Here is a 20,422-nt window from a genome sequence, read left to right as displayed (position 1 = left end):
GAAGATCTTGTTTGTGTATTGTTGTTGTGTTTTAATGCTAATTAACTAACGACGTAACGAATGGGAATATAAAAATCCCCAAGTTTTGTTGAAATGAGTTACAGTGAATAAGTTTTTGTTTTTTTTACGTAACCTTATGCGATTTCTGGCTAGTTAGCTAGCTAACTAAATAAATAATGATAAAATGGGAATAAAAAAATCGGAAGATCTTGTTTATGTATTGTTGTTGTGTTTTAATGCTAATTAACTAATGACGTAACGAATGGGAATATAACAATCCCCAAGTTTTGTTGAAATGAGTTACAGTGAATACGTGTTTTGTTTTTTTACGTAATCTTATGCGATTTCTGGCTAGTTAGCTAGCTAACTAAATAACTAATGATAAAATGGGAATACAAAGTTCGGAAGATCTTGTTTATGTATTGTTGTTGTGTTTTAATGCTAATTAACTAACGACGTAACGAATGGAAATATAAAAATCCCCAAGTTTTGTTGAAATCAGTTACAGTGAATAGTTTTTTTCAACGTAATCTTGTGTGATATCTGGCTAGTCAGCTAGCTAATTAAATAACTAATGAAAAAATGGGAATCAAAAGTTCGGAAGATCTTGTTTATGTATTGTTGTTGTGTTTTAATACTAATTAACTAACGATGTAACGAATGGGAATACAAAAAGTTTTGTTGAAATGAGTTACAGTGAATAGTTTTTTTTACGTAATCTTGTGTGATATCTGGCTAGTCAGCTAGCTAATTAAATAACTAATGAAAAAATGGGAATCAAAAGTTCGGAAGATCTTGTTTATGTATTGTTGTTGTGTTTTAATGCTAATTAACTAAAGATGTAACGAATGGGAATATAAAAATCCCCAAGTTTTGTTGAAATCCGTTACAGTGAATAGTTTTGTTTTTTTTACGTAATCTTGCGCGATACCTGGCTTGTCAACTAGCTAATTAAATAACTAATGAAAAAATGGGAATCAAAAGTTCGGAAGATCTTGTTTATGTATTGTTGTTGTTGTGTCATAACGCTAATTAACTAATAATGTAACGAATGGGAATATAAAAATCCCCAAGTTTTGTTGAAATGAGTTACAGTGAATACGTTTTGTTTTTTTTACGTAATCTTATGCGATATCTGGCTAGTTTGCTAGCTAACTAAATAACTAATGAAAAAATGGGAATAAAAAATTCGGAAGATCTTGTTTATGTATTGTTGTTGTGTTTTAATGCTAATTAACGAACGACGTAACAAATGGGAATATAAAAATCCCCAAGTTTTGTTGAAATCAGTTACAGTGAATAGTTTTTTTTTTACGTAATTTTGTGCGATACCTGGCTAGTCAGCTAGCTAATTAAATAACTAATGAAAAAATGGGAATAAAAAATTCGGAAGATCTTGTTTATGTATTGTTGTTGTGTTTTAATGCTAATTAACTAACGACGTAACGAATGGGAATATAAAAATCCCCAAGTTTTGTTGAAATGAGTTACAGTGAATACGTTTTTTTTTTTACGTAATCTTTCGCGATACCTAACTCGTCAGCTAGCTAATTAAATAACTAATGAAAAAATGGGAATCAAAAGTTCGGAAGATCTTGTTTATGTATTGTTGTTGTGTTTTAATGCTAATTAATTAACGATGTAACGAATGGGAATATAAAAATCCCCAAGTTTTGTTGAAATCTGTTTGTGAATTATTATTTTTTTTTTTTACGTAATCTTGTGCGATACCCGGCTAGTCAGTTAGCTAATTAAATAACTAATGAAAAAATGGAAATCAAAAGTTCCGATAATCTTGGTTATATATTGTTGTTGTTGTGTCATAACGCCAATTAACTAACAACGTAAAAAATGCGTGTATAGAAAAACCCACATTTTGTTGAAATCAGTTTTTTGGTGTAACCCTGTGTGATAGCTAGCTATCGACTAGCATAATTAACAGGTTCAGTTTTCTTTTTGTGTTACAGATTCTTGCTTTTTCAATCAACTCAATAACAGCAAATATGTAACGGTTCATTATTTCTACTCTTTACCACGTACGACAACTGATGTCTTCGAACATCACCTGCAAAGTATCATCAGGCAACGTTGTCATGGCGACACCAGAGGGCGACCTCAGTCCAGTCAAACTTGGCAATGGGCGAGCAACCCCCCCCCCCCCCCCCAGGCCCTCCTTCTCATGTTTAAAGTGGGCGACATGGCCTACAGGCCTCATATCCACGCTGACCTAAATCTGTCTGGCTTACCCAGCCAAGACCTCCACACCACTCCTTCTAAAACCAGTCCCTAAACTGTCCACGTTTCTCCTTTGAAGCGGATGATATTCCCAAATAGGACACACACAAACACACGCCAGTATCCATTAACAGCTGGATCTAAAAAGGGGGATACGGTCTAACGGAAGCATCTCCAAACGTGTCCTGCAGGCCTCTATCTGGTACAACCTTTTCCCGTGTGCACGAGTGCTCCCTCGTGAGAGATTTCCGCTACAACCTTTCAGCGTCTTCTTGTTGGAGCACGTTTAGAGCGACATGACAAGGAATGCGAACGGATCAGTAGCTTTCCCGGAGAGTCATGCTGGCATACAGAAAGCCTTTCGACAACAGTGTCTCTTCTCAAGGTACAATAATAATATACTGCAGGAAGTAAACGTAAATATACTTTATTCTGGATGTACTGCATATTGGCTGACCAATCGACCTGATGATTGATTGGCTGACCAATCGACCTGATGATTGATTGGCTGACCAATCCACCTGATGACCGAATGCAAACCAATCAACCTGGTGATTGACTGGCTGAACTGTGGTGATGTAAGAGCTCCCAGATGATTGAGAATCATCTTGTGTGTGACAACCACTAAGGACTAAGGACTAAATCAAGCTCTGACCAGATCAACCACATCTCAGACTCCTCATCAAGAAGGTCAGGAAGTTCTGCAAGGACCGGCAGCTGTTCATCGACTTCATCGACCTCAAGGCTGCCTTCCAAACAAGTCGACTGACCTACACCGTGGAACGTCCGCCGCATCTCCTCCGAACAAGCTCATCACTCTCATCACGATGTTGCATGACAGCTCTGAGAGTTGAGTCCGTGTCAACAAGAGTGAGACTGACTGGTTTCCCATCTCCGCTGGTTCAACTGCCTCATCTATCCACTTCCTTGGACTCGAGATCGGTGACTACGTCTTAACCCACCTGGATTACGATGCGTCCCTGTTCTGCCTCTTGCACTGCGTGTCACCTGGTCCAAGACTAAGCTCATGCATGTCGGTAACGGACTTGATCTACGCACCATTATCTTCGGCTATGAGACCGTTACGTTTGTCTCTTCGTTGGTTTACTAACACGGGGGACATACTGAACGAGGTGAACAGATGGCGAGGACTGGCTCCTGGGGGTTGTTATGCTACAGTCCTTGCTCCTTTACGGGGTGCAGATCTGGCCATTCTGCAAGACCACGGGTGCCCAGTCCCGCATGCTAAGCAACAATGAGGGTGGTTCTCCAATGCGTACATCAGCCCGAAACCCAACCAGCCCAACGTCCTTTGTATCCTTGCCCAGCGCCATTGTCCTCCACTACCCTGCCGACCAGTCTGTCAGAACCATCAGGGAGTTCTGCTTGTCCGCGGTTAGTTGGAGATTTCAAACCTGTTTGTCCGACGTCGTGGACCATGATCAAACAGATCAACCTCTTGCTGAAGGAGGCTTCGTGAACTTGCTGGCATGAAACTTAGGCAGGCATACAAGCGGACTACTCGACAGGACTGAAACGTGAGATACTGTATTTAGGTGCCACCTTACCTTTGGTGGTCTCGCTCTCCCTCACCAGGAACGTTCCCCTTCTGTTCTCCAAATTCAGCAGAAGCCTCTCGGAGTCGCGACGCGTGATCTTGCCAAAGAACCACCTACGTTTGGCGGACAGAAGACACATGAACGAACAGGACGAGGTGAAAGCCGGGTTGTTGGAAGTTGATGCTTGAGAGCACATTAAGTAACACACACACACGTCTCCATGACAACAGCCTCTTACCTGGAATCTGCAGTCAGTCTGAGATGACTGCAGAAGAAGGAAGGAAAAAGGTGAGACAAGCAGGCGTTTACAGAAGGTTAGTTCAGCATAGCAAGGCTAACAGTAAATGAGAAGGTCCAGAGGCGGGAAACGGACAAAGGTATCAGGACGACTACAGGAAGTGAAAGAAATGGTGGATGCGTTTCCTACGAGACAGTTCCAAGCAAAGAACCACAAGAGAAAGATGTCCTACTCTTCAGCTTGGATGGAATCAGACGGAGCCACGTAGTTGCTGGGAATATATCCGCTCTCTCCGGTGGTCAAGGAGCGCGCCAGCCACCAGTCGCCCTCTCTGCAACGACAACGTACGGCGTCACGCCAGAAAAGACACAACAGGAGCCGCGGGAATATGCGGGGAGAGTAAAACGAGGATTACTTTGCGCCAGCGGGAGGGGATTATGTTGCAAAGGTCAATCGATGCAAACCCGAAAATAATATCTTGACCAGGGATGGGCATGATCAATACATTTTTCATCGTCAGAAGTTGCAATGGATGTCAGGTTCTTTGAGTTTGCTGTCTAACCGGGTCATGGTAAGCAACTAAAACAAATAAAGAACAACTTTATTAGGAACTTTTGCAAGAAGAAAATTGCAAGGTTGCATAAAGCCGCAACATATAGTAGTCTGTGTGGCGAATGGAAGGAGGATCCTCAGGCAGGTAAGTTAGCTCGTCAATAAGGTTGGTTCCTTGTGAGACTGTTTTCAGGTGTTGACTAGGGTTGTCCCGATACCGATATTTTAGTACCGGTACCAAAATGTATTTCGATACTTTTCAGTACTTTTCTAAATAAAGGGGACCACAAAAAAAAGGCATTATTGGCTTTATTTGAACAAAAAATCTTAGGGTACATGGAACAGCCTTCCCGGTAAGGTCTATTCAGGTGTACTGGAGAGGAGGCTACGCCGGATGGTCGAACCTCGGATTCAGGAGGAACAGTGTGGTTTTCGTCCTGGTCGTGGAACTGTGGACCAGCTCTATACTCTCGGCAGGGTCCTTGAGGGTGCATGGGAGTTTGCCCAACCAGTCTACATGTGCTTTGTGGACTTGGAGATTGCATTCGACCGTGTCCCTCGGGAAGTCCTGTGGGGAGTGCTCAGAGAGTATGGGGTATCGGACTGTCTGATTGTGGCGGTCCGCTCCCTGTATGATCAGTGTCAGAGCTTGGTCCGCATTGCTGGCAGTAAGTCGGACACGTTTCCAGTGAGGGTTGGACTCCGCCAAGGCTGCCCTTTGTCACCCATTCTGTTCTGAACTTTTATGGACAGAATTTCTAGGAGCAGTCAAGGCGTTGAGGGGATCTGGTTTGGTGGCTGCAGGATTAGGTCTCTGCTTTTTGCAGATGATGTGGTCCTGATGGCTTCATCTGGCCAGGATCTTCAGCTCTCGCTGGATCGGCTCGCAGCCGAGTGTGAAGCGACTGGGATGAGAATCAGCACCTCCAAGTCCGAGTCCATGGTTCTCGCCCGGAAAAGGGTGGAATGCCATCTTCGGGTTGGGGAGGAGACCCTGCCCCAGGTGGAGGAGTTCAAGTACCTCGGAGTCTTGTTCACGAGTGAGGGAAGAGTGGATGGTGAGATCGACAGGCGGATCGGTGCGGCGTCTTCAGTAATGCGGACGCTGTATCGATCCGTTGTGGTGAAGAAGGAGCTGAGCCGGAAGGCAAAGCTCTCCATTTACCGGTCGATCTACGTTCCCATCCTCACCTATGGTCATGAGCTTTGGGTTATGACCGAAAGGACAAGATCACGGGTACAAGCGGCCCAAATGAGTTTCCTCCGCCGGGTGGCAGGGCTCTCCCTTAGAGATAGGGTGAGAAGCTCTGCCATCCGGGGGGAGCTCAAAGTAAAGCCGCTGCTCCTCCACATCGAGAGGAGCCAGATGAGGTGATTCGGGCATCTGGTCAGGATGCCACCCGGTCGCCTCCCTCGGGAGGTGTTTAGGGCACGCCCGACCGGTAGGAGGCCACGGGGAAGACCCAGGACACGTTGGGAAGACTATGTCTCCCGGCTGGCCTGGGAACGCCTCGGGATCCCCCGGGAGGAGCTGGACGAAGTGGCTGGGGAGAGGGAAGTCTGGGCTTCCCTGCTTAGGCTGCTGCCCCCGCGACCCGACCTCGGATAAGCGGAAGAAGATGGATGGATGGATGGACATGAAACATATGTTTATTATTGTAATTTAGTCCTTAAATAAAATAGTGAACATACTAGACAACTTGTCTTTTAGTAGTAAGTAAACAAACAAAGACTCCTAATTAGTCTGCTGACATATGCAGTAACATTGTGTCATTTATCTACCTATTATTTTGTCTACGTTATGCGGGACAAACTGTAAAAATGGATTATTAATCTACTTGGTCATTTACTGTTAATATCTGTTTTTTGCCTGTTTTAACATGTTCTATCTACACTTCTGTTGAAATGTAATAATCACTTATTCTTCTCTTCTTTGATACTTTACATTAGTTTTGGATGATACCACACATTTGGGTATCGATCCGATACCAAGTAGTTACAGGATCATACATTGGTCATATTCAAAATCTTCTCGTGTCCAAGGACATATTTCAGAGGTGGTATAGTACTGAATATGATTCGTTAGTATCACGGTACTATACTAATACCCGTATACCGTACAACCTTAGTATGAAACTAGGGTCGTCCCGATACCACATATTTTGGTACCGGTACCAAAATCTATTTCAACACTTTTCAATACCTTGATAATATAAAAAAATAAATGTTAATTAATATTATTTGCTTTATTTTAACATAAAATCTTATGATACATTAAAATGGTGTTTCTTTTTGCAATAAAACAACAATTTTGGCATTAAATAAGATAGTAAACATATATATATGTTTATGTATATGTCATATTCAAAGTCCTCATGTGTCCAGGGACGTATTTCCTGAGTTTATAAACATAATACGAATTTTACTTTTTAGAGGTGGTATAGTACCAAATATGATTCATTAGTATCGCAGTACTATACTAATACTGGTGTACCGTACAACCCTAACCTACATATAAGCATATTTTTATCACTGAAACTTGGATTTTGCTGCCTTTTTATTTTGTTTAACCCTGAAACACCCCTTGTTGTAAAATTACAACGTTACCTTTAACCATCCGTTATATTTTATTTATCACATTTACATAGTCATTCGGTCCTATTGTTCAGTCTCACAAGGCTATTGGGTCGTACAATTGTTTATAAGTCACGCCTTCTGGCCATGAACTCACACAACCTCTCAAGGTTTCCTTCGAACAACATCTATTTGTTTCATTGGACTGGATTCATCAGATTCAAGTAAGTAAAATGTCTTTTATATATTTGTTGGTTGTTATTACAATGTCTAGACCAGGGGTCGGCAACCTTTACCAGTCAAAGAGCCATTTTGACCAGTTTCACAAATTATAGAAAACAATGGGAGCCGCAAAAAATTTTGAAATTTTAAATGAAATAACACTGCATACAAAGTTTTTTTTTTGCTTTGTGCTATGTTTAAACCAGGGGTCTCAGACACGCTGCCCACACCTTTGGAATTTTAAAGCTGGTGCGGCACGCGGGTTCTATCTGAATAGCGCTTGCCAGCGTCATGCGTGCCGTGATGGTACAGCATATAGCGCCCGCTACAACCAGCGTGCCTGATCAGCCACACGTTGTATGGGGCTTCCGCTTGCTCAAATAGGTGTCAGCAAGGCATACTTGCTCAACAACCACACAGGTTACACTGACGGTGGCGGTATAAAAAAAACAACTTTAACACTCTTACTAATAATGCACCACACTGTGAACCCACACCAAACAAGAATGACAAACACATTTGGGGAGAACATCTGCACCTTAACACAACATAAACACAACAGGACAAATACCCAGAATCCCATGCAGCCCTAACTCTTCCGGGATACATTATACACCCTCGCTACCAAACCCCGCCCACCTCAACCGTCGCACAGAGAGAGGGGGGGGGGGGGGGGGGGGGGGGGGGGGTTTGATGTGTGAGGGAGCAGGCTTGGGGTAGGGGCGGGGTTTGGTGGTAGCAGGGGTGTTTAATGTAGCCCGGAAGAGTTAGGGCTGCATGGGATTCTGGGTGTTTGTTCTGTTGTGTTTATGTTGTGTTAAGGTGCAGATGTTCTCCCGAAATGTGTTTGTCATTCTTGTTTGGTTTTGGTTCAAAGTGTGGCGCATTATTAGTAAGAGTAAGAGAGCCACATGTTGTATGGGGCTTCCGCTTGCTCAAATAGGTGTCAGCAAGGCATACTTGCTCAACAACCACACAGGTTACACTGACGGTGGCGGTATAAAAAAACAAAACTTTAACATTCTTACTGTGGTTTGATGTGTGAGGGAGCAGGCTTGGGGTAGGGGCGGGGTTTGGTGGTAGCAGGGGTGTTTTAATGTAGCCCGGAAGAGTTAGGGCTGCATGGGATTCTGGGTGTTTGTTCTGTTGTGTTTATGTTGTGTTAAGGTGCAGATGTTCTCCCGAAATGTGTTTGTCATTCTTGTTTGGTTTTGGTTCAAAGTGTGGCGCATTATTAGTAAGAGTAAGAGAGCCACATGTTGTATGGGGCTTCCGCTTGCTCAAATAGGTGTCAGCAAGGCATACTTGCTCAACAACCACACAGGTTACACTGACGGTGGCGGTATAAAAAAACAAAACTTTAACATTCTTACTAATAATGCGCCACACTGTGAACCCACACCAAACAAGAATGACAAACACATTTGGGGAGAACATCTGCACCGTAACACAACATAAAACACAACAGGACAAATACCCAGAATCCCATGCAGCCCTAACTCTTCCGGGATACATTATACACCCCCGCTACCAAACCCCGCCCACCTCAACCGTCGCACAGAGAGAGAGGGCGGGGGGGGGGGGGGGGGGGGGTTGATGTGTGAGGGAGCAGGCTTGGGGTAGGGGCGGGGTTTGGTGGTAGCAGGGGTGTTTAATGTAGCCCGGAAGAGTTAGGGCTGCATGGGATTCTGGGTGTTTGTTCTGTTGTGTTTATATTGTGTTAAGGTGCAGATGTTCTCCCGAAATGTGTTTGTCATTCTTGTTTGGTTTTGGTTCAAAGTGTGGCGCATTATTAGTAAGAGTGTTAAAGTTGTTTTATATGGTCACCGTCAGTGTAACCTGTGTGGTTGTTGACCAAGTATGCCTTGCTGTCACGTACGTGTGCAAGCAGAAGATGTATTCTGTATAATAAGTGTTAGGCTGGCACGGTGTTAACACACATTGTAGAGGGCGCCAAATGTTGTAACATCATGGCACGCCCTTATTATAGCTGTAAGGGTGAAAATCTGTGAATATTTTCTGCGAGAGGCACTGAAATCCGGAAGTCTCACGGGAAAATTGGGGGGTTCAGCAAGTAAGCAGTGGCAAAGCGGAAAGTCCAAGATGGCGGACTAAGCGACGTGGCTTAGACCCCTGGTCTAGAGCATGTACATATGTAGTTATTGTGGAACAGATGCATCAAATTTCATTTAGAGCTTGTTATATAAATTGTTGCAATTATACAACACTGGGTGAATGTGGTAGTCAAAATGCTGGCTTGTTGCAGTGGGCTCAAACAGGTTGTATTGTTAATTAACCCTTTAGTTGTGTCACACCGCGGTGAGGGATGTCTTGTCTTGGTTTTTTCTGTCTTGTGATGTGCATGTTTTAGTTTTGAAAAGTAACTCTCCTCTCGTTTCAGGTCACTTGCCCTTCCTTTTGTGTCATCAGTCTGACGTCATCCCGATTCCCTGATTGTTTCCACCTGTTCCCTATTACCCTCATGTGTCTTATAAGCCCACTCCTTCCTTTGTTCTGTGCCAGATTGTTTCGTTTATCCGTGCTCTCTAGCCTCCATGTCCCTGTCCATGCCTTGTCTTGCCTTGCCTCGTCTTGTTATTAAGTTCCTTGATCTTGAATCCCTTCGTTGCTATTTTTGAGTTTTTCCTTTCTTCCTCCTCAGCAGAGTGATTTTTTTGTTATTTAGTTTATTCAGCCGAAGTGGTGAGTTTCAGTTATTTTTCATTCTTTCCTCAAATTTTTGAGTGACAATTTTTGTTAATACTTTATTAGATTAGTTAGTGTAGAAATTTTCATAGCTATTTGTTTCTTCCTCCTGTTGGAGCGTTTTCTGTTTATACATTTTATATATATATATATATATATATATATATACAATTATAGTTCGTCTTTGCTTTTGTGTTTTCCTCCGTTCGGAGTGATTTTTGGTTGTTCCTATTTTTTTTGGAACCTTTTTGCCGATTAGTGTTTGGTTAAAATAGATATTGTTATCCTTGACTTTGGAGGTGAAAGGAAGCTGTCAAAATAAAAGCCTGTCTAAAATTCCCTACTCTGCATCTGAGTAATATCATTTTACCAAGCCTGACAAGTTGTCCAGACAACGTGAGTACAAATACAGACATTCTGCTCCCATCAAAGCCCAATGTTGCAATATTACATTTCTCTAAAAACATACATAAACATATATTTTTTAACTATTCAATTTCTGCATCAAATGCCTCTTACAACGTCAATTTTTTTTTTTTTTTTTTTTTAGCTTTTTCTATATTTGGGTCTAGTATGTTTAATTTAAAGGGGAATTACACTTGACAAACACATGTCCTTATTCCATCCATTTTCTGTACTACGTCATGCAGTTGAGAGGCGGTAATTAACGATCAACACAGGAAACGTTACCTAATGCCCATCCCTAATGACTTGAGGATGCAATGGGACTAAAAACATGCATCAATGTGGGTATGACAATGGAGAGGGGTATGTTCAACATCATTGGAGAAAGGCGTCTGAAGCTCTGCAGCACTACAAAGACTTCTTATGACTGGAAGGTGTTGGAAAGCTTCAGACCCGACTGGACAAGAATGCAGTCTGGGTGAGGTTACCAGGCAAAGGTTTGGGGTGACGCAGGCAAACACATAAACACAAAACACATCCAGGGTGCTTTCACACTCATCGTTTGCTTTCTCTTGTCCTGATGTGTTGCTTGTAAATGCAGCCTGGCTCGTCAAAAGAATGTAAACAGGAAGACCGTTTAGTGAGAGAACACAACATGGAGGTTTAATGTTATAAGGCCGTGTTAGAATAATTATGTATATCAGTGACGTGCAGTCACTAGGGGCAGGTGAGGTGGGGCCTCACCTGCCATCATGGAAAGAAAAATAATTTAAAAAGAAAAAAATATATATTAAATTGTTAAATGTATCCAGTGATTATACTATAAAGTTATTTTCCATTTAACTTCGCCAGTTTTAGATTATTTTTATTCAAAATCGCTGAATTTTCACATTTGCCGTTCAAATACTGAGAAGAGATGGTGCGGTGAACAGCAGCCAGTCGAGGCACGTCACTCACTGCCTCAACATGGACGGACTCGGCTATTGCTATATGAACTATATTATACATTTCCATAGTTTAGTTAGCTGAGGTATATAATGTACAGTGTATTTTGTCAACAACTGTATGTGTGTAAAGTATTTCTTGTGCTGAGCGATCATAAAACAGGCTGCAAAAGACGCACTGGCTGAGGCTCGCCTCCTGCACCCCCGCCGTAGAATGCACGGCAACCCCTGACGGGAGTGTTATATCAACTAAAGCCCACACTTAAACTTTCCACGTGCAAGATTGAATCTATTTAAAAAAAGTTATTTCATAAGAAGCCAAAAAGTGCAAAAAACAATAATGTTGGTGTTGGAGGAGTTGTGAATGACTGCAGGGCCACAACATTAGATACACCCGCAGACTGCAGGTGTATCTAATTCACAACTCCTCCAACACGAACATTATTGTTTTTGCACTTTTTGGCTTCTTATTAAATAACTTTTGTAACCTATTTTCATGGGCTTTCCTCTTTGTGATGTTAAGTTCCTGTTATACGCTGTTATACAGTATATGCCTTGAGCTCTTATTTTGAAGGCGCTAAGAGCAGAAGTAATGACACGTTGCGGAGGTTTTTGAAAGAAGGTAAATAAAGTGGTCCTCGTGTAAACTGGAGCCTCCGTGTTTGTTATTTTGTAGTTTCATACAGTATATGCGACATTTATAAACCCTCGGTTACACTTTTTTAAATAGATTCAATCTTGCACGTGGAAAGTTTAAGTGGGGGCTTTCGTTGCGGCGCATGGACTTAATTTATAAGTAAAGGTAAGACCATAATAACGTTTTTTAATTAAATGTGCTTTTTTGTAGTTTGTATGTGTAAAGTTAAAGTTAAGTTAAAGTACCAATGATTGTCACACACATACACTAGGTGTGGTGAAATGTGTCCTCTGCATTTGACCCATCCCCTTGATCACCCCCTGGGAAGTGAGGGGAGCAGTGGGCAGCAGCGGCGCCGCGCCCGGGAATAATTTTTGGTGATTTAACCCCCAATTCCAAGCCTTGATGCTGAGTGCCAAGCAGGGAAGAATGCTGGTATGAGCTTTTAAACATAACCCGTTAACTGCTGCCAATCAAATGGTGAATAAGATACTCTTTAGGGTTCATATGTTTGTAAATCTGACCGTGATGAAGTCAGTGCCTCACCAGCCATCAACCTCACCGCACGTCACTGATGTATATATTATCACACAACTTTTATGCTTAAGGGCCGTTGCTATAATTACTGTCAATTGTGCCGAAGTGGTATTTTTGGTATCTAAAAGATTGCCAGTCGTCTTTATCAGTGTTGTGTCCAGACTCGGCTTGATGACTGCCAAGGCCGAACATCGGGTACCGGGACGCAGACAAAGCAGAGACGGGGCGATAGCACCAGTGTCAACACATTTGCATTTTTTGTATTATCATATATTGTGTCTAACTGGAGTTGTTGAGATTACCCACTTCTCTCAGCGACAGCTTCAGTGATGTAATAGGGACCTTCCAAATACAAACCCTGTTTCCATATGAGTTGGGAAATTGTGTTAGATGTAAATATAAACCCATATTCAATTGAATGCACTACAAAGACAACATATTTGATGTTCAAACTCATAAACTTTATTTTTTTTTTGCAAATAATAATTAACTTAGAATTTCATGGCCGCAACACGTGCCAAAGTAGTTGGGAAAGGGCATGTTGACCACTGTGTTACATGGCCTTTCCTTTTAACAACACTCAGTAAACGTTTGGGAACTGAGGAGACACATTTTTGAAGCTTCTCAGGTGGAATTCTTTCCCATTCTTGCTTGATGTACAGCTTAAGTTGTTCAACAGTCCGTTGTGCTATTTTAGGCTTCATAATGCGCCACACATTTTCAATGGGAGACAGGTCTGGACTGCAGGCGGGCCAGGAAAGTACCCGCACTCTTTTACTATGAAGCCACGTTGATGTAACACGTGGCTTGGCATTGTCTTGCTGAAATAAGCAGGGGCGTCCATGGTAACGTTGCTTGGATGGCAACATATGTTGCTCCAAAACCTGTATGTACCTTTCAGCATTAATGGCGCCTTCACAGATGTGTAAGTTACCCATGTCTTGGGCACAAATACACCCCCTGTCATGTCTGTGTGACCATGTTTTGTATTAGTCATGTTTTTGTTTTGTTTAGTTATTGGACTCTTTAGTTTCTGGCTTTTCACTCCCTTGTCTTGTTTCCATGGTTACCCATTAGTTTCACCTGTTCCACGTTTGGACTCATTGTGCACTCTTTGTTTGTCACCATAGCAACCCATTAGTTTTCACCTGTCACGTCACGCACCTGTTTCACGTTTTGAGTCACGCACCTGTTTTCGTTAATCATGTCTGTAGTATTTAAGTTCATTGTTTTCAGTTTGTCTTCCTGGCGACATCCCGCATTTATGCTCTTCATACCCCTGTTACACTCTGTTAACCTCTGCGCACTTCTTGCCATGTCCAAGTAAGTTTTCTTTATTCATGCCATAGTTTGCAAGTTTTGTTTCTTTGTTCATAGTTTCTGCCGTTGTGCAAGTTTTGTATTTATAGTCAAGTTTTGTACTTCCGCCCTTGTGCGCGCCTTTTGTTTGCTTCCTTTTTTTGTAGTCATAGTGTTTAAATAAATCATGTACTCCCCTTCACGCCACGTATGGTCCAAATCTTTTGCACCTCGGGAGAACAAACCACGCCACGGTCCCAGTCGTGACACCCCCATACCATCACAGATGCTGGCTTTTCCACTTTGCGCTTATAACAATCCGGATGGTTCTTTTCCTCTTTGGTCCGGAGGACAAGATGTCCACAGTTTCCAAAAACAATTTGAAATGTGGACGCGTCAGACCACAGAACACTTTTCCGCTTTGTATCAGTCCATCTTAGATGAGCTCAGGCCAAGGCGAAGCCGACGGCGTTTCTGGGTGTTGTTGATAAACGGTTTTCGCCTTGCATAGGAGAGTTTTAACTTGCACTTACAGATGTTGCGACCAACTGTAGTTACTGACAGTGGTTTTCTGAAGTGTTCCTGAGCCCATGTGGTGATATCCTTTACACACTGATGTCGCTTGTTGATGCAGTACAGCCTGAGGGATCGAAGGTCACGGGCTTAGCTGCTTACATGCAGTGATTTCTCCAGATTCTCTGAACCCTTTGATGATATTACGGACTGTAGATGGTGAAATCCCTAAATTCCTTGCAATTCCTGGTTGAGAAAGGTTTTTCTTAAACTGTTCAACAATTTGCTCAGGCATTTGTTGACAAAGTGGTGACCCTCGCCCCATCCTTGTTTGTGAATGACTGAGCATTTCATGGAATCTACTTTTATAGCCAATCATGGCACCCACCTGTTCCCAATTAGCCTGTTCACCTGTGGGATGTTCCAAATAAGTGTTTGATGAGCATTCCTCAACTTTATCAGTATTTATTGCCACCTTTCCCAACTTCTTTGTCACGTGTTGCTAGGCATCAAATTCTAAAGTTAATGATTATTTGCACACAAAAAAAATGTTTATGAGTTTGAACATCAAATATGTTGTCTTTGTAGCATATTCAACTGAATATGGGTTGAAAAGGATTTGCAAATCATTGTATTCCGTTTATATTTACATCTAACATATTTTCCCAACTCATATGGAAAGGAGCACAGCTGCTTCTTCAAAACAGATAAGGAACTGGCCAAAACAAGCGTTGCACTAAAACCTTGTGGCGTGAAAGCACCCTGATTAAATGTAGTCCCATCGCAGTTTCACAAACCTGCTGTTCACCTTCCTCCTGAAAAAAAAAGAAGTGAGGATGACGATGGAAGAGGAGAGATGATGAAGGTAGAGTTAAAAAGCAGAACAACATCATGAATAGCAGCTGAACTGGGGAGGAAAGAGGATAATAACAGGACAGGTCAGTGAGTACAACAACATTATGGGGCGGACCAATCATAACGAGCTTGACTCTGGCCTGATTGGACTGTTAGCTTATCTGAGAGGCGCTTCGTTAAACCTGCGTATACTTGACCAGGTCTTAAAAAGGGGTGAGGGAGGGATAGTCGTCTATTGTCCTTCTAGGTCAGGGGTCTGCAACCCGCGGCTCCGGAGCCGCATGCAGCTCTTTGATCACTCTGATGCGGCTCAGCTGCATACTTGCCGACCCTCCGATTTTTCCGGGAGGTTTCCGGATTTCAGTGCCTCTCCCGGAAATCTCCCGGGGCAAACATTCTCAGATTTTCACCCGGACAACAATATTGAGGGCGTGCCATGATGGCACTGCCTTTAACGTCCTCTACAACATGTTGTCGCGTCCGCTTTTACACCATGCTATCTACGTGGCGGCCCGGTCACATGTAGTATGTGGCCTCTGCTTACACACGTAAGTGACTGCAAGGCATACTTGGTCAACAGCCATACAGGTTACACTGAGGGTTGTGATATAAACAACTTTAACACTCCTACTAATATACGCCACACTGTGAACCCACACCAAACAAGAATGACAAACACATTTCACACATCTGCACTGTAACACAACATAAACACAACAGAACAAATATCCAGAATCCCATGCATCTTTAACTCTTCCAGGCTACATTATACACCCCCGCTACCACCAAAGCCCGCCCCCCCAACGCCGCCCACCTCAACCGACGCACGGAGAGGGGGGTGTGGGGGTGGGGTGGTGGTGGGGGGGGGGGGGGGGGGGGGGTGGTAGCGGGGGTGTATAATGTAGCCCGGAAGAGTTAGGGATACATGGGATTCTGGGTATTTGTTCTGTTGTGTTACGGTGCAGATGTTCTCCCGAAATGTGTTTGTCATTCTTGTTTGGTGTGGGTTCACAGTGTGGCGCATTATTAGTAAGAGTGTTAAAGTTGTTTAAACGGGCACCCTCAGTGTGACCTGTATGGCTGTTGAACAAGTATGCCTTGCAGTCACTTATGTGTGTCTGCAGAAGCCGCATACAACATGTGACTGGGCTGGCAAGTTGTTTGTACAGGTTGTAGAGGGCGTTAAAGGCAGTGCCATCATAGCACGCCCTTATTATTGTTGTTTGGGTGAAAATCAGCAGACATTCGAGAGAATAGTTACTCTGAAATTCGGGGGTCTCCCGGAAAAATTGGGAGGGTTGGCAAGTGTGATGCTGTGAAGCGGCATTCATATAAAACTCACGGGCCGCACTAACATTACATTTTCATATTAAGGTGCGGGCCCCGTGTCTGAGACCCCTGGTTTATTTATACATAGCACAAAGCAAAAAAAAACTTTGTATGCAGTGTTATTTAATTTTAAATTTCAAAAGAGTTTTGTGGCTCCCATTGGTTTCTTTATTTTGTGAAACGGGTCAAAATGGCTCCTTGACTGGTAAAGGTTGCCGACCCCTGTTCTAGGTCAACAGTGTGTTAGTGAAGGGTATCCACGTTATGGATTCATGGGGTGACATCGCCCCCCCACTCATTGAAAAACACACACAACCCACAACCTCCTTTTCCATCCCAGCATGCTTTTAGCATCCTTTTCGGTACTTTTCTATGTAAAGGAGACCACAAAAAAATTGCATTATTGGCTTTTTTTAAACAGAAAATCTTAGCATACATGAAACATATGTTTATTATTGTAATTTAGTCCTTAAATAAAATAGTGAACATACTAGACAACTTGTCTTTTAGTAGAAAGTAAACAAACAAAGACTCCTAATTATGACGTAACATATTGTGTCATTTATACACCTATTATTTTGTCGACATTATTAAGGACAAACTGTAAAGATTGATTATTAATCTACTTGTTAATATCTGCTTATTTTCTGTTTCAACATGTTCTATCTACACTTCTGTTAAAATGTAATAATCACTTATTCTTCTCTTCTTTGATACTTGACATTAGTTTTGGATGATACCACACATTTAGGTATCGATCCGATACCAAGTAGTTACAGGATCATACATTGGTCATATTCAAAGTCCTCATGTCACCAGGGACGCATTTGCTGAGTTTATAAACATAATATGAATTCTAAAAAAAGGAAAAAAGATTTAGTGATGCTAAAAAATATCGATTTAATCATAGCATTATCGACTAGATACGCTCTTGTACTTGGTATCATTACAGTGGATGTCAGGTGTAGATCCACCCATGGCGTTTGTTTACATTGTGACGCCGGTGAGCTATTGTATCCTCCTACGGTGTGTAGTGAAGCATGTTTAGCTATTCCTCGTCCTCCAGTGATAATGGTACTTGTAAGAAACTAACTTTATTTGTCGCCGTGGAGGCGAGGATTAGTGATTAAGAAGTGTTATAACTTCACCTTTATCTTTACTTTTTACGCCAAAATGCGTCCATTCTCCCTTTTCTGTCTACACACTGTGTCTGCTTGTAAGTACTCTGTGTGTGTGCGCTGCCGAACATGCTCCTCTGCTCGTAAAACCAGCAATGCGGTACTTTTCAAACAGAGTATAGTACCGTTTTTTATTCATTAATACCACGAGACTATACTAGTACTGTATATATACATATATATATATATATATATATATACATATATATATATATATATATATATATATATATATACATACATACATACATACATATGTATATTTATATATATATATATATATATATATATATATATATATATATATATATATATATATATATATATATATATATATATATATATATATATATATATATATATATATACCGTACAACCCTAATAGGAAGGTGACTGTTACATTTACTCATGCTGTACGTCCTCCATATGTTTCTGCATAATGTTTCTAGTCCCGTCATGTTACAATGTCAACATGTCCTTAAAGTAGATATTCTGAAGTCAAGTTTACGTGTCGAAAGGTCGAGAATTCGATTTTTCCTCACATGTTGTTGACGATCTGGAGGCGTTCTCCCTTTCTGAAGGAGAGATCGGAGGCGGTCCGCGACTCGTAGTCATACAACGCCACGAAGGTCATCACACCTCCTGTGGGGAGAGAGCACCTTCATTGATAAGTTGTATATCAGAGGTGGGTAGAGTAGCCAGAAATTGTACTCAAGTAAGAGTACTGTTACTTTAGAGATTTATTACTCAAGTAAAAGTAAGGAGTAGTCACCCAAATATTTACTTGAGTAAAAGTAAAAAGTATGTTGTGAAAAAACTACTCAAGTACTGAGTAACTGATGAGTAACATACACACACATATCATATATATATATATCATATATATATATATATATATATATATATATATACACAGTATATAATTTATATTTATTTATTTTGCCGTTTTTGTTTGCATGTTAAAGGTGTTTTAATGAATATACATGCATGTTTAACACATATAGATTCCTTTCTTTCATGAAGACAAGAATATAAGTTGGTGTATTACCTGATTCTGATGACTTGCATTGATTGGAATCAGACAGTAGTGATGATAACGTCCACGTTTTCAAATGGAGGAGAAAAAAAGTTCCTCCTTTCGGTCTAATACCACATGAAAGTGGTTGGTTTTTGGCATCTTATTTGTCCAGCTTCCATATTCGTTTTTATACACTTTACAAGAAATACATTGGCGGCAAACTCCGTAGCTTGCTAGCTTGTTTGCGCTGGCTTTTGGAGACTCTTATTTTGAAAGCGCAGGCGCGATGGAGCGGCACTATTATTGTGAAGACAGGAACTGTGCAGTCAGTCTTTAGGCTTTTGACGGGATGTACGGTTGAAATAAAAAAGGGTCTTTTTTCCTTCACACTTTTGATTGATTGATTGGAACTTGTATTAGTAGATTGCACAGTACAGTACATATTCCGTACAATTGACCACTAAATGGTAACACCCCAATAAGTGTTTCAACTTGTTTAAGTCAGGTCATGTGACCACCTGGCTCTGTTTGATTGGTCCAACGTCACCAGTGACTGCATCTGATTGGTGGAACGGAGTGAAACGTCACCAGTGACTGTATTTGTTGAAACGCAGGCACTATGAAGGTCTGTCTGACAGACCAAAACAAACAAAGCGTGCATTAACAGATCGATAAAAATTAGTAGCGAGTAGCGAGCTGAATGTAGATAAAAGTAGCGGAGTATAAGTAGCGTTTCTTCTCTATAAATATACTCAAGTAAAAGTAAAAGTATGTTGCATTAAAACTACTCTTAGAAGTACAATTTATCCCAAAAGTTACTCAAGTAGATGTAACGGAGTAAATGTAGCGCGTTACTACCCACCTCTGTTGTATATGGAGTAAAGAAGTATACAGGAAGTCCATACTATCATTCATTTTTTTAAATTCAGGATAAATTCATACATTTCAACTATAAGTCGCAGTTTTTTTCATAGTTTGGCCGGGCTCCAGTGCGACTTTCATATGTTTTTTTCCGTCTTTATTATGCATTTTTGGCAGGTGCGACTTATACTCCGGTGCGACTTATACTCCAAAAAAATACGGTAAACACATCGGCTTTCACGCTGCACTGTCAATACATTCATTATTTGGCCCTCGCTACCCGACTCCAGCGTGTGCAGTTAGACAGACAGTTAACAGCATGAAGAAACAGAAGCTCCTGAAGATTTGTTAGGGATTGATTTTCCTTCTTTTGAATGATTTTCCTTCATCAGTTTTAATTCTTAACACTTCTTCACCTGTAAACGATATAAACATAAAATAAACATTAGAAAAGTATCATGTCCATTGTGTATGTATGTATATATATACAAATATAGATATATATATATATACTCGAGATGTCCGATAATGGCTTTTTTGCCGATATCCGATATTCCGATATTGTCCAACTCTTTATTACCGATACCGATATCAACCGATACCGATATATACAGTTGTGGAAGTAACACATTGTCATGTCTGTGTAATCATGTTTTGTCTTAGTCATGTTTTGTTTAGTTATTGGACTCTTTAGTTTCTGGCTTTTCACTCCCTTGTCTTGTTTCCATGATTACCCATTAGTTTCACCTGTTCCACGTTT

The 20,422-nt window shown here is 41.5% G+C and overlaps 1 protein-coding gene across 2 annotated transcripts in view; it reads right to left on the bottom strand.

Moving 5' to 3' along the window:
• Positions 1 to 20,422, bottom strand: part of src (v-src avian sarcoma (Schmidt-Ruppin A-2) viral oncogene homolog) — a 116,840-nt gene that overhangs the window by 24,341 nt on the left and 72,077 nt on the right. The window contains exons 3-6 of one of the 2 annotated variants that reach the window (XM_061925383.1): positions 18,326 to 18,425; positions 4,265 to 4,363; positions 4,033 to 4,059; positions 3,804 to 3,907 (exon numbers count right to left, since the gene is read on the bottom strand). In XM_061925383.1, the coding sequence (XP_061781367.1) occupies positions 3,804 to 3,907; positions 4,033 to 4,059; positions 4,265 to 4,363; positions 18,326 to 18,425 (330 nt within the window). The remainder of the gene's footprint in view (positions 1 to 3,803; positions 3,908 to 4,032; positions 4,060 to 4,264; positions 4,364 to 18,325; positions 18,426 to 20,422) is intronic. The other variant, XM_061925387.1, reaches the window with a different exon arrangement.

This window comes from Nerophis lumbriciformis, linkage group LG01, assembly GCF_033978685.3.
Source record: "Nerophis lumbriciformis linkage group LG01, RoL_Nlum_v2.1, whole genome shotgun sequence".
In the NCBI taxonomy this organism is placed as follows: Eukaryota; Metazoa; Chordata; class Actinopteri; order Syngnathiformes; family Syngnathidae; genus Nerophis; species Nerophis lumbriciformis.
Note: the sequence above shows the minus strand (reverse complement) of the source record. Positions and strands in the feature narration are given on the sequence as shown.